Below are 14,224 nucleotides of genomic sequence, written 5' to 3' on the forward strand. Positions count from 1 at the left end.
ACCCTCATTAAATACAGGTAAAAGCAATTTAATATACCAGAAACTCGACCCTCATTAACTACAGGTAAATTAGTTTGATATACCACATTCTCGACCCTCATTAACTACAGGTAAAAGTAGTTTGATATACCAGAAACTCGACCCTCATTAACTACAGGTAAAAGTAGTTTGTTATACCAGAAACTCGACCCACATTAACTACAGGTAAAAGCAGTTTGATATACCAGAAACCCGACCCTCATTAAATACAGGTAAAAGCAATTTAATATACCAGAAACTCGACCCTCATTATATACAGGTAAAAGTAGTTTGATATACCAGAATCTCGACCTTCATTAACTACAGGTAAAAGTAGTTTGTTATACCAGAAACTCGACCCTCATTAAGATAAGTAAATGATGTATTTTACACACTGATAAGTTCACATTCATCACCCGTCAATCAACCGTCAAGAACGATAACTCTGACAGTCTCTGTGGGAGAGAATTGTGTCGAATTCGCCAGTGAGCTGAATACTCGCCTGATTTATGTAACCGTCTTGTATGGCCCACCACCTATAAAAAGTGTAAATGAAGATAAACGGAAACTTCACATATTATATCTCTAATTAACCATCTAGAAATGTAGTGAGTGCCTTCAACCCTATTCTTCTTCTGAAACTATTTCCAACACATAGAGGATATCTAACAGTATCTTCAGTAATACCAAATATATTTCACGAGTGGGGCTAGAATTTTGATATTTTTCAAGAGCGCGCAGTACGAGTGATACATATCAAAATATTAGCCACACTAGTGAACGATTTTCGATATTGCACTGGTAAAAATGTAATAATTGTAATTAGTTTCCATACATAGGGATCCTTAACCTTATATCAGTACTTCAATTATCATATACATGTATTATCATATAATTACATGTACGTGCTAAATCATTTTTTGCATCAATAGAATATCTTTGGAATGAAATATCATTATCATAACTGCAGCATCATCACTTCCTTTTTTTGAGTAGATGTGATGGAGTAGTGGTAATGTATAGAAGTGTAAGTTCTGTCGGGACTATTCGGGATGTAGTGTGTTCGGGTTCGAGGGAGGGCACTGGTAAAATGTCTGCCTTCCAACTTTGAGTTTCTTGGTTATTTCTACACTCGGGAACTTGGTACCATTTCCCAAATCATGGTCCATATATATGTATAATTCATATATATAGCCAGGGTCATTTTGTGGTTGGATTTCCTTGTAGTAGTTGGTGACTACCTCACTCAACAGCATATGAGAGCCCGTTTGGTATGTTATGGTAAATATATCATTAGGGTAAAGAAATATTAGGGTGAGAATATATTAGGGTGAGAATATATTAGGGTGAGGATATATAAGGGTAAAGATACAGTATATTAGGGTAAAGATATATTACGGTAGACATATATTACGGTAAAGATATATTACGGTAAAGATATATTACGGTAGAGATATATTACGGTAGACATATATTACGGTAAAGATATATTACGGTAAAGATATATTACGGTAGACATATATTACGGTAAAGATATATTACGGTAAAGATATATTACGGTAGAGATATATTACGGTAGAGATATATTACGGTAGAGATATATTACGGTAGACATATATTACGGTAAAGATATATTACGGTAAAGATATATTACGGTAGACATATATTACGGTAAAGATATATTACGGTAAAGATATATTACGGTAGAGATATATTACGGTAGAGATATATTACGGTAGAGATATATTAGGGTAAAGATATATTACGGTAAAGATATATTACGGTAGACATATATTACGGTAGAGATATATTAGGGTAGAGATATATAAGGGTAAAGATACAGTATATCAGGGTAGAGACATATTACGGTAGAGATATATTACGGTAGAGATATATTAGGGTAGAGATATATTAGGGTAGAGATATATTAGGGTAGAGATATATTAGGGTAGAGATATATTAGGGTAGAGATATATTACGGTAGAGATATATTACGGTAGAGATATATTACGGTAGAGATATATTACGGTAAATAGGTAAATATGTATTAAGGTTAAGTGTCTTGTCATTATGTGGAGGCTATCAAATGTTGTGTTTGTTTCTATCAAGAAAGTTTCATCTTCAAAATATTTTATTTCAAAATAGTTGTTAAATATTAATCTTAAATGAAATGAAAGACTTCAAGACACGTAATAATATTTCGACATTTACGTGGATAATTTGAAAGTCATAACACATTTTTATTTCATCAAGATCTTTAGGGAATTTTCCGGTAAGCGTATAGGGAGCCTAATTGAGTTCAACTGTCAGACCTTTTTTTTAACAGCCCAATAAAACGTGGCTAGAAAGTTAAACATTATGTAGGAGGGATTGAAACAAAGTCGTGTGAGCTCGCGATCGGTGGAGAGTAGGGATCCGGAGTTTTAAACATGAAACGATTTAAAGTGTATCGATGTCCCAGAGATAAAATCCTAAACCACCTTTATAGTGGATTAGATAATAGGATCAGTGTAACTATCGACAGAATACCTCTAACGAAGTTAGGGATGTCTTCATTACGGGGAGTCAGCTGATACGGTTATCAACTGGTAAGGATGAGACCATGTCAATGGTATTTAAGAATAGCCATCATATTGCTATAATATTGCAAGCTTAACGCCAACAAAGATAAATACTCCCAATTAAAGCATTGTCAATGTTGATTTCAAAAGTAATAGATCATCGTGGAAAACAGCTCTGAGGGGATATTGATCTCACACAATAAAGTACATATGACATCAGAACCACTGGACCAGGCGTTTTCCTGTTTCTTTCTGATATCAGAACCACTGGACCAGGCGTTTTCCTGTTTCTTTCTGATAACAGAACCACTAGGCGAGGCGTTTTCCTGTTTCTTTCTGATAACAGAACCACTGGTCCAGGCGTTTTCCTGTTTCTTTCTGATATCAGAACCATTGGGCCAGGCGTTTTCCTGTTTCTTTCTGATAACAGAAACACTAGGCGAGGCGTTTTCCTGTTTCTTTCTGATATCAGAACCACTGGACCAGGCGTTTTCCTGTTTCTTTCTGATAACAGAACCACTAGGCGAGGCGTTTTCCTGTTTCTTTCTGATAACAGAACCACTGGTCCAGGCGTTTTCCTGTTTCTTTCTGATATCAGAACCACTGGACCAGGCGTTTTCCTGTTTCTTTCTGATAACAGAAACACTAGGCGAGGCGTTTTCCTGTTTCTTTCTGATATCAGAACCACTAGGCCAGGCGTTTTCCTGTTTCTTTCTGATATCAAAACCACTAGGCGAGGCGTTTTCCTGTTTCTTTCTGATATCAGAACCACTAGGCGAGGCGTTTTCCTGTTTCTTTCTGATATCAGAACCATTGGTCCAGGCGTTTTCCTGTTTCTTTCTGATATCAGAACCATTGGTCCAGGCGTTTTCCTGTTTCTTTCTGATATCAGAACCACTGGACCAGGCGTTTTCCTGTTTCTTTCTGATATCAGAACCACTAGGCGAGGCGTTTTCCTGTTTCTTTCTGATATCAGAACCATTGGGCCAGGCGTTTTCCTGTTTCTTTCTGATATCAGAACCACTAGGCGAGGCGTTTTCCTGTTTCTTTCTGATATCAGAACCACTAGGCGAGGCGTTTTCCTGTTTCTTTCTGATATCAGAACCACTAGGCGAGGCGTTTTCCTGTTTCTTTCTGATAACAGAACCACTAGGCGAGGCGTTTTCCTGTTTCTTTCTGATATCAGAACCACAAGGCGAGGCGTTTTCCTGTTTCTTTCTGATATCAGAACCATTGGGCCAGGCGTTTTCCTGTTTCTTTCTGATATCAGAACCACTGGACCAGGCGTTTTCCTGTTTCTTTCTGATAACAGAAACACTAGGCGAGGCGTTTTCCTGTTTCTTTCTGATATCAGAACCACTAGGCCAGGCGTTTTCCTGTTTCTTTCTGATATCAAAACCACTAGGCGAGGCGTTTTCCTGTTTCTTTCTGATATCAGAACCACTAGGCGAGGCGTTTTCCTGTTTCTTTCTGATATCAGAACCATTGGTCCAGGCGTTTTCCTGTTTCTTTCTGATATCAGAACCATTGGTCCAGGCGTTTTCCTGTTTCTTTCTGATATCAGAACCACTGGACCAGGCGTTTTCCTGTTTCTTTCTGATATCAGAACCACTAGGCGAGGCGTTTTCCTGTTTCTTTCTGATATCAGAACCATTGGGCCAGGCGTTTTCCTGTTTCTTTCTGATATCAGAACCACTAGGCGAGGCGTTTTCCTGTTTCTTTCTGATATCAGAACCACTAGGCGAGGCGTTTTCCTGTTTCTTTCTGATATCAGAACCACTAGGCGAGGCGTTTTCCTGTTTCTTTCTGATAACAGAACCACTAGGCGAGGCGTTTTCCTGTTTCTTTCTGATATCAGAACCATTAGGCCAGGCGTTTTCCTGTTTCTTTCTGATATCAGAACCATTTGTCCAGGCGTTTTCCTGTTTCTTTCTGATATCAGAACCATTGGGCCAGGCGTTTTCCTGTTTCTTTCTGATAACAGAACCACTAGGCGAGGCGTTTTCCTGTTTCTTTCTGATATCAGAACCATTGGGCCAGGCGTTTTCCTGTTTCTTTCTGATAACAGAACCACTGGTCCAGGCGTTTTCCTGTTTCTTTCTGATATCAGAACCATTGGGCCAGGCGTTTTCCTGTTTCTTTCTGATATCAGAACCACTAGGCGAGGCGTTTTCCTGTTTCTTTCTGATATCAGAACCATTGGTCCAGGCGTTTTCCTGTTTCTTTCTGATATCAGAACCATTGGTCCAGGCGTTTTCCTGTTTCTTTCTGATATCAGAACCACTAGGCGAGGCGTTTTCCTGTTTCTTTCTGATATCAGAACCATTGGGCCAGGCGTTTTCCTGTTTCTTTCTGATAACAGAACCACTGGTCCAGGCGTTTTCCTGTTTCTTTCTGATATCAGAACCATTGGGCCAGGCGTTTTCCTGTTTCTTTCTGATAACAGAACCATTGGTCCAGGCGTTTTCCTGTTTCTTTCTGATATCAGAACCATTGGGCCAGGCGTTTTCCTGTTTCTTTCTGATAACAGAACCACTAGGCGAGGCGTTTTCCTGTTTCTTTCTGATATCAGAACCATTGGTCCAGGCGTTTTCCTGTTTCTTTCTGATATCAGAACCATTGGTCCAGGCGTTTTCCTGTTTCTTTTTGATATCAGAACCATTGGTCCAGGCGTTTTCCTGTTTCTTTCTGATATCAGAACCATTGGGCCAGGCGTTTTCCTGTTTCTTTCTGATAACAGAACCACTAGGCGAGGCGTTTTCCTGTTTCTTTCTGATATCAGAACCATTGGGCCAGGCGTTTTCCTGTTTCTTTCTGATAACAGAACCACTGGTCCAGGCGTTTTCCTGTTTCTTTCTGATATCAGAACCATTGGGCCAGGCGTTTTCCTGTTTCTTTCTGATATCAGAACCACTGGACCAGGCGTTTTCCTGTTTCTTTCTGATAACAGAAACACTAGGCGAGGCGTTTTCCTGTTTCTTTCTGATATCAGAACCACTAGGCCAGGCGTTTTCCTGTTTCTTTCTGATATCAAAACCACTAGGCCAGGCGTTTTCCTGTTTCTTTCTGATATCAGAACCACTAGGCGAGGCGTTTTCCTGTTTCTTTATGATATCAGAACCATTGGTCCAGGCGTTTTCCTGTTTCTTTCTGATATCAGAACCATTGGTCCAGGCGTTTTCCTGTTTCTTTCTGATATCAGAACCACTGGACCAGGCGTTTTCCTGTTTCTTTCTGATATCAGAACCACTAGGCGAGGCGTTTTCCTGTTTCTTTCTGATAACAGAACCACTAGGCGAGGCGTTTTCCTGTTTCTTTCTGATAACAGAACCACTAGGCGAGGCGTTTTCCTGTTTCTTTCTGATATCAGAACCATTGGTCCAGGCGTTTTCCTGTTTCTTTCTGATATCAGAACCATTGGGCCAGGCGTTTTCCTGTTTCTTTCTGATATCAGAACCACTAGGCGAGGCGTTTTCCTGTTTCTTTCTGATATCAGAACCACTAGGCGAGGCGTTTTCCTGTTTCTTTCTGATATCAGAACCACTAGGCGAGGCGTTTTCCTGTTTCTTTCTGATAACAGAACCACTAGGCGAGGCGTTTTCCTGTTTCTTTCTGATATCAGAACCATTAGGCCAGGCGTTTTCCTGTTTCTTTCTGATAACAGAACCACTGGGCCAGGAGTTTTACTCTTTCTTTTCTGATATCAGAACCATTGGGCCAGGCGTTTTCCTGTTTCTTTCTGATAACAGAACCACTGGTCCAGGCGTTTTCCTGTTTCTTTCTGATATCAGAACCATTGGGCCAGGCGTTTTCCTGTTTCTTTCTGATAACAGAACCACTAGGCGAGGCGTTTTCCTGTTTCTTTCTGATAACAGAACCACTAGGCGAGGCGTTTTCCTGTTTCTTTCTGATATCAGAACCATTGGTCCAGGCGTTTTCCTGTTTCTTTCTGATAACAGAACCACTAGGCGAGGCGTTTTCCTGTTTCTTTCTGATATCAGAACCATTGGGCCAGGAGTTTTACTCTTTCTTTTCTGATATCAGAACTATTGGGCCAGGCGTTTTCCTGTTTCTTTCTGATAACAGAACCACTGGACCAGGCGTTTTCCTGTTTCTTTCTGATATCAGAACCATTGGGCCAGGAGTTTTACTCTTTCTTTTCTGATATCAGAACTATTGGGCCAGGCGTTTTCCTGTTTCTTTCTGATAACAGAACCACTGGACCAGGCGTTTTCCTGTTTCTTTCTGATATCAGAACCATTGGGCCAGGCGTTTTCCTGTTTCTTTCTGATAACAGAACCACTAGGCGAGGCGTTTTCCTGTTTCTTTCTGATAACAGAACCATTGGGCCAGGCATTTTCCTGTTTCTTTCTGATAACAGAACCATTGGGCCAGGCGTTTTCCTGTTTCTTTCTGATATCAGAACCATTGGGCCAGGCATTTTCCTGTTTCTTTCTGATATCAAAACCACCGGGCCAGGCGTTTTCCTGTTTCTTTCTGACACCAGAACCACTGCGCATCATTGATGTGAATACCCGTTTTAAATCGACTGGCATCCGAGAATTGATAGTGCATTTTGACAGGGGGGAAACAGAGACAGGATTGAAGATAGTCGCCATCAAATTGCACCACTACATTAATTGTATCTATAGAAATGTGGCCGATACAATAGGTTAGATTGCATCGGGCACTATCTATATATTGTACGTGTATTGTTGACCGTATATTGTAACGGGGACCGATGGACGTTTGCTAAATGACAGGTCACAGGAAGTACGCACCCATGGTGATGTGTATGATGTTCTTTAATTAAAACCTAATCGATTATTAATACGTCATAGTGATACGGTATTTGATAAAACTATACACAGGATCGTCAGCCAACGACTTCCGTGAACCACACCTTCTGGTATCACGATAGCTCTTGTTCTTCCTGGTTTCTTGGATTGACAGGGAATCGTGAGAGGAAGCAGGTCAAAAAGTACCGGTCTGATTACCTTAGCGTGGTCCGGTTACGTTAGCGTGGTCCGGTTACGTTAGCGTGGTCCGGTTATGTTAGCGTGGTCCGGTTACGTTAGGGTGGTCCGGTTACGTTAGGGTGGTCCGGTTACGTTAGGGTGGTCCGGTTACGTTAGTGTGGTCCGGTTACCTTAGCGTGGTCCGGTTACGTTAGTGTGGTCCGGTTATCTTAGCGCGGTCCGGTTACGTTAGCGTGGTCCGGTTACGTTAGGGTGGTCTGGTTATGTTAGCGTGGTCCGGTTACGTTAGGGTGGTCCAGTTACGTTAGGGTGGTCCGGTTACGTTAGCGAGGTCCGGTTACGTTAGGGTGGTCCGGTTACGTTAGGGTGGTCCGGTTACGTTAGGGTGGTCCGGTTACGTTAGGGTGGTCCGGTTACGTTAGTGTGGTCCGGTTACGTTAGCGTGGTCCGGTTACGTTAGGGTGGTCCGGTTACGTTAGGGTGGTCCGGTTACGTTAGGGTGGTCCGGTTACGTTAGTGTGGTCCGGTTGCGTTAGTGTGGTCCGGTTACGTTAGCGTGGTCCGGTTACGTTAGGGTGGTCTGGTTACGTTAGCGCGGTCCGGTTACGTTAGGGTGGTCCGGTTACGTTAGGGTGGTCCGGTTACGTTAGGGTGGTCCGGTTACGTTAGCGTGGTCCGGTTACCTTAGCGTGGTCCGGTTACGTTAGTGTGGTCCGGTTATCTTAGCGCGGTCCGGTTACGTTAGCGTGGTCCGGTTACGTTAGGGTGGTCTGGTTATGTTAGCGTGGTCCGGTTACGTTAGGGTGGTCCGGTTACGTTAGCGAGGTCCGGTTACGTTAGGGTGGTCCGGTTACGTTAGGGTGGTCCGGTTACGTTAGGGTGGTCCGGTTACGTTAGTGTGGTCCGGTTACGTTAGCGTGGTCCGGTTACGTTAGTGTGGTCCGGTTACGTTAGTGTGGTCCGGTTACGTTAGTGTGGTCCGGTTACGTTAGGGTGGTCCGGTTACGTTAGTGTGGTCCGGTTACGTTAGGGTGGTCCGGTTACGTTAGCGTGGTCCGGTTACGTTAGCGTTTCCTTTATCCGACAGAAATATATGACCAACTAATCCGAAGATTTCTGATGTTTTGGCCGACTAACTCCTTTTATAGTGAAAAAAAGTGTGTGTGTGTGTGCCCCGGGTCCGCACTTAAGTGATGTTTCACTACCGTCGTGTGGGTAGAAAATACACACATATATCGAAACATCAATATTTTTTCGACATACATGTACCTGCCCATACAGGCTAATATGTTAACATATATAAACTATATGATTCATCTCCCGAGTTTGTAAACATTTCGCGGTCATATTTGTATTAACCACGCCCACGTGATCGACCACGCCCACATGACCTGGCGAGATGTCGCGTGAAGTCTCATATGAGACTTTAATCACGTGATTCACATAACAAATATGGCTGCGAAAATTTCGAAACTTGGGGGCTTTCACAAAATGATAAAAGATGTACTGTAAAATAAAATATATGTGTATTTATGAGATACATATACTATTTTGGTGATGAAATGTACTGAAAGACCTATGTAATGGAACATATAGAGGGATTGGGTGGTTTGAAGGAATAGGATGTGTTTGGAGATTTACTTGTAGGCAAATCAAGCGCCTTTTGAAGGTATCAAACGTTTGAAATGGACATTCCTGGGTACATAATATGTAGCCTGGTCACATTATTTTGAAAAATACTGAACTGCAAAATGGTCCAAAGACTGCCACGAAAGACACAGAGGTATCCGGTTTGTATCCAGGAATCATATATAATTAGTCGTATATAACGATGGTATTAGTAAAGTAATAACGATATATAATTAGTCACATATAACGATATATAATTAGTCATATATAACGATATATAATTAGTCATATATAACGATGGTATTAGTAAAGTAATAACGATATATAATTAGTCACATATAACGATATATAATAAGTCATATATAACGATGGTATTAGTAAAGTAATAACGATATATAATTAGTCGTATATAACGATATATAGTAAGTCATATATAACGATATATAATTAGTCGTATATAAAGATATATAATTAGTCGTATATAACGATATATAATTAGTCGCATATAACGATGGTATTAGTAAAGTAATAACGATATATAATTAGTCGTATATAACGATATATAATTAGTCGTATATAACGATGTATAATTAGTCGTATATAACGATGTATAACTAGTCGTATATAACGATATATAATTAGTCGTATATCACGATGTATAATTAGTCGTATATAACGATGTATAATTAGTCGTATATAACGATGTATAATTAGTCGTATATAACGATATATAATTAGTCGTATATAACGATATATAATTAGTCGTATATAACGATGGTATTTGTAAAGTTATAATGATTTATAATAGCTACAGTTGTCCGGGACATAAAAATGATTTTTTTTTTCGAATTGCTTATGAACATAAAATAAATAATAATAAAACAACAAATAAACAAAAAAGAAAAAAGACGGGGGAAAAAACAAGAGATAACATTATATGTCAAAAATCGTCAAGTTACACGTATATTATACGCAGGTTAAACAGTTCATCCTTATTCAAGTTTTAATGAGAATTTATCAGTCTGACGAGCAGGAAGGAATCCGCTTTTGAAAATGCAGAGCCAAGGAGTGGATAAATAAATTTCTTTGAAAATAAAGACCTTGTTCATGTGCCAATTCTAAAGAAAAAATTAAAAAATGCAAGCCATCAACCTGCCAATGATGTTTTATCATCTTCGGCTGAAAACGCTGAACGTAAATATCAAAGCTTGGCGTGAGTTTAATAACAAATTTGATACGGTAGAGGAGTAATAATGTAAATTTTGTCCTTTGCATGTAGGTGCACAAGTCACTGCCTGTACCCATGATCCATCTAATTCTGAGAATAGTTTTTATATATATATTTCAGATATATCGTCTACATCAGATAACCCAATGTAAGCGAAAGCTAATAAAAAAAGTTTTTATTAACATTTTCGCTTTTTTATGTAAAACCAATTATTGGTTTCCAGAAAGTATCAGTATGTTTTTATATTTACTAGTGTTAAAGATACAGTAATAAAGATTCTTGTGTAACTGAATAATGCATCAAATCAATCGTTTCGTCATTAATTCTATATTCAAATGTAACAGTTTGTGATGTAGTCAGCACGTCCCGAGTACGGAAAACCAGATGTTATAAGTAATTGACCAGAACTTCACGTCTATCTCCACAAAAACTGGAACGTATCTTTACTGAAGTTTGATTGAAACCAAGATAACCAGATTTCACTCCAGTATAAGACTGAAGTGTTCGTTTTGAACATGTTACGTGTACACTACGCTGTAAGCCAGAGTTGATGGACCTGGTCTCTCTGTTGGTAATGCTGAACCTGGTCTTTTTAGAGAGTACACTGAACCTTGTCTGTCTGTAGTTGTTTAGAGGGTATACTGAACTTGGTCTGTCTGTAGTTGTTTAGAGGGTATACTGAGCCTGATCTGTCTGTAGTTGTTTAGAGAGTATACTGAGCCTGGTCTGTCTGTAGTTGTTTAGATGATATACTGAGCCTGATCTGTCTGTAGTTGTTTAGAGAGTATACTCAATCTTATCTGTTGTTGTTTAGAGGGTATACTGAACTTTGTCTATAGTTGTTTAGAGGGTATACTGAGCCTGGTATGTAGTTGTTTAGAGGGTATACTGAGCCTGGTCTGTCTGTAGTTGTTTAGATGGTATACTGAGCCTGATCTGTCTGTAGTTGTTTAGAGAGTATACTAAATCTTATCTGTTGTTGTTTAGAGGGTATACTGAACTTTGTCTATAGTTGTTTAGAGGGTATACTGAGCCTGGTATGTAGTTGTTTAGAGGGTATACTGAGCCTGGTCTGTCTGTAGTTGTTTAGAGAGTATACTCAATCTTATCTGTTGTTGTTTAGAGGGTATACTGAACTTTGTCTGTAGTTGTTTAGAGGGTATACTGAACTTGGTCTGTAGTTGTTTAGAGGGTATACTGAACTTGGTCTGTCTGTAGTTGTTTAGAGGGTATACCGAATCTGATCTGTAGTTGTTATGAGGGTATACTAAATTTTATCTGTTGTTGTTTAGAGGGTATACTGAACTTTGTCTGTAGTTGTTTAGATGGTATACTGAACCTGGTATGTAGTTGTTTAGAGGGTATATATACTGAACCTGGTCTGTCTGTAGTTTTTAGAGGGTATACTGAATCTGGTCTGTCTGTAGTTGTTTAGAGGGTATACTGGACCTGGTCTATAGTTGTTAAGAAGGTATATATGGTTATATGTGTGTACACAAGAACAACTACTGGAAGCTGTCTTAACAAACTATGGACGCCTTTATGTAGTTATAAAGTAATTTGGTAAATAAAAGCAAAGACCCATGATGATATACCGATTCCTTAAATTATAATAACCTTGGATAGTTATCTTTTATCATCTTCACGGCAACAGTCACTGATTGTTGGGGAGAGTGATACAGGACTACAGTCACTAATGTTGGGGAGAGTGATACAGGACTACAGTCACTAATGTTGGGGAGAGTGATACAGGACTACAGTCACTAATGTTGGGGAGAGTGATACAGGACTACAGTCACTAATGTTGGGGAGAGTCATACAGGACTACAGTCACTAATGTTGGGGGGAGTCATACAGGACTACAGTCACTAATGTTGGGGAGAGTGATACAGGACTACAGTCACTAATGTTGGGGAGAGTGATACAGGACTACAGTCACTAATGTTGGGGAGAGTGGTACAGGACTACAGTCACTAATGTTGGGGAGAGTGATACAGGACTACAGTCACTAATGTTGGGGGGAGTGATACAGGACTACAGTCACTAATGTTGGGGAGAGTGATACAGGACTACAGTCACTAATGTTGGGGAGAGTGATACAGGACTACAGTCACTAATGTTGGGGAGAGTGATACAGGACTACAGTCACTAATGTTGGGGAGAGTGATACAGGACTACAGTCACTAATGTTGGGGAGAGTGATACAGGACTACAGTCACTAATGTTGGGGAGAGTCATACAGGACTACAGTCACTAATGTTGGGGGGGAGTCATACAGGACTACAGTCACTAATGTTGGGGAGAGTGATACAGGACTACAGTCACTAATGTTGGGGAGAGTGATACAGGACTACAGTCACTAATGTTGGGGAGAGTGATACAGAACTACAGTCACTAATGTTGGGGAGAGTGATACAGGACTACAGTCACTAATGTTGGGGAGAGTGATACAGGACTACAGTCACTAATGTTGGGGAGAGTGATACAGGACTACAGTCACTAATGTTGGGGAGAGTGATACAGGACTACAGTCACTAATGTTGGGGAGAGTGATACAGGACTACAGTCACTAATGTTGGGGAGAGTGATACAGGACTACAGTCACTAATGTTGGGGAGGTTGATACAGGACTACAGTCACTAATGTTGGGGAGAGTGATACAGGACTACAGTCACTAATGTTGGGGGAGTGATACAGGACTACAGTCACTAATGTTGGGGAGAGTGATACAGGACTACAGTCACTAATGTTGGGGAGAGTGATACAGGACTACGTACACTAATGTTGGGGAGAGTGATACAGGACTACAGTCACTAATGTTGGGGAGAGTGATACAGGACTACAGTCACTAATGTTGGGGGAGTGATACAGGACTACAGTCACTAATGTTGGGGAGAGTGATGCAGGACTACAGTCACTAATGTTGGGGGAGTGATACAGGACTACAGTCACTAATGTTGGGGAGAGTGATACAGGACTACAGTCACTAATGTTGGGGAGAGTGATACAGGACTACAGTCACTAATGTTGGGGGAGAGTGATACAGGACTACAGTCACTAATGTTGGGGGGAGTAATACAGGAAGACTACAGTCACTAATGTTGGGGAGAGTGATACAGGACTACAGTCACTAATGTTGGGGAGAGTGATACAGGACTACAGTCACTAATGTTGGGGAGAGTGATACAGGACTACAGTCACTAATGTTGGAGAGAGTGATACAGGACTACAGTCACTAATGTTGGGGGGAGTAATACAGGAAGACTACAGTCACCAATGTTGGGGAGAGTGATACAGGACTACAGTCACTAATGTTGGGGAGAGTGATACAGGATTATAGGTTTTTCATCTATTTCAAGTAGTTTATAAACAAATCCCGATAGAAAACCGATGGCAAAACTTTTACAACCTGGTGAGTCATTAGAAAATGTACCGGAAAGTTAAAGTGAGCATTGTTGATCCTACATCTGTCGAGCCCATTCAAATGTATCCGTAATTTACCTCATGACTTCAGCAAAGTGATGTTTAATTCCATTCCGTCAAGATGCGGACGCGTCTAATTGCTTTGGCTATAAACACAATCTTTTGTCTTTGTGGAAATGATCATGGTTTTGTAACCATCACTTTATTTCACACTTTCGTCAGAAATTGAATTAGAGAAGTAATTTTCCTCGTCAAATTTATCTAAATTGTTATCTCGCGTAATTTAAAACCAAAATTGATGTTGAAGCTCGTATATAGTAGCTCTCCTAAACAAGCACACAGTTCTATAATGTGTAGGTGCTATTGGTTTGATTGACAAGGACGTG

At 40.3% G+C, this 14,224-nt stretch overlaps 1 protein-coding gene across 1 annotated transcript; it reads right to left on the minus strand.

The window, feature by feature from the left end:
* Window positions 1-437: 437 nt before the first annotated feature.
* LOC117326474 (uncharacterized protein PF11_0207-like) lies at window positions 438-6,376 on the minus strand. The gene is made up of 6 exons (XM_033883222.1): window positions 6,267-6,376; window positions 5,402-5,855; window positions 4,646-5,095; window positions 3,890-4,381; window positions 3,134-3,709; window positions 438-554 (listed from the first exon to the last, which is right to left on the minus strand). The coding sequence occupies exons 1-6, from the start codon at window positions 6,374-6,376 to the stop codon at window positions 438-440; spliced, it is 2,199 nt and encodes a 732-aa protein (XP_033739113.1).
* Between the last annotated feature and the right edge of the window lie 7,848 nt (window positions 6,377-14,224).

Source organism: Pecten maximus, chromosome 4, assembly GCF_902652985.1.
Source record: "Pecten maximus chromosome 4, xPecMax1.1, whole genome shotgun sequence".
Lineage (NCBI taxonomy): Eukaryota > Metazoa > Mollusca > Bivalvia > Pectinida > Pectinidae > Pecten > Pecten maximus.

Bases quoted from the DNA above. Each gene is read 5' to 3' on its own strand.
- LOC117326474 (XM_033883222.1), bottom strand. From the start codon at position 6,376: ATGGTTCTGATATCAGAAAGAAACAGGAAAACGCCTGGACCAGTGGTT. The intron at 5,856-6,266 runs GTAAAACTCCTG...TTCTGTTATCAG, and splicing joins CTGATATCAGAAAAGAAAGA to AAAGAAACAGGAAAACGCCT. The intron at 5,096-5,401 runs GTTATCAGAAAG...GTTATCAGAAAG, and splicing joins ACGCCTGGACCAGTGGTTCT to AAACAGGAAAACGCCTGGCC.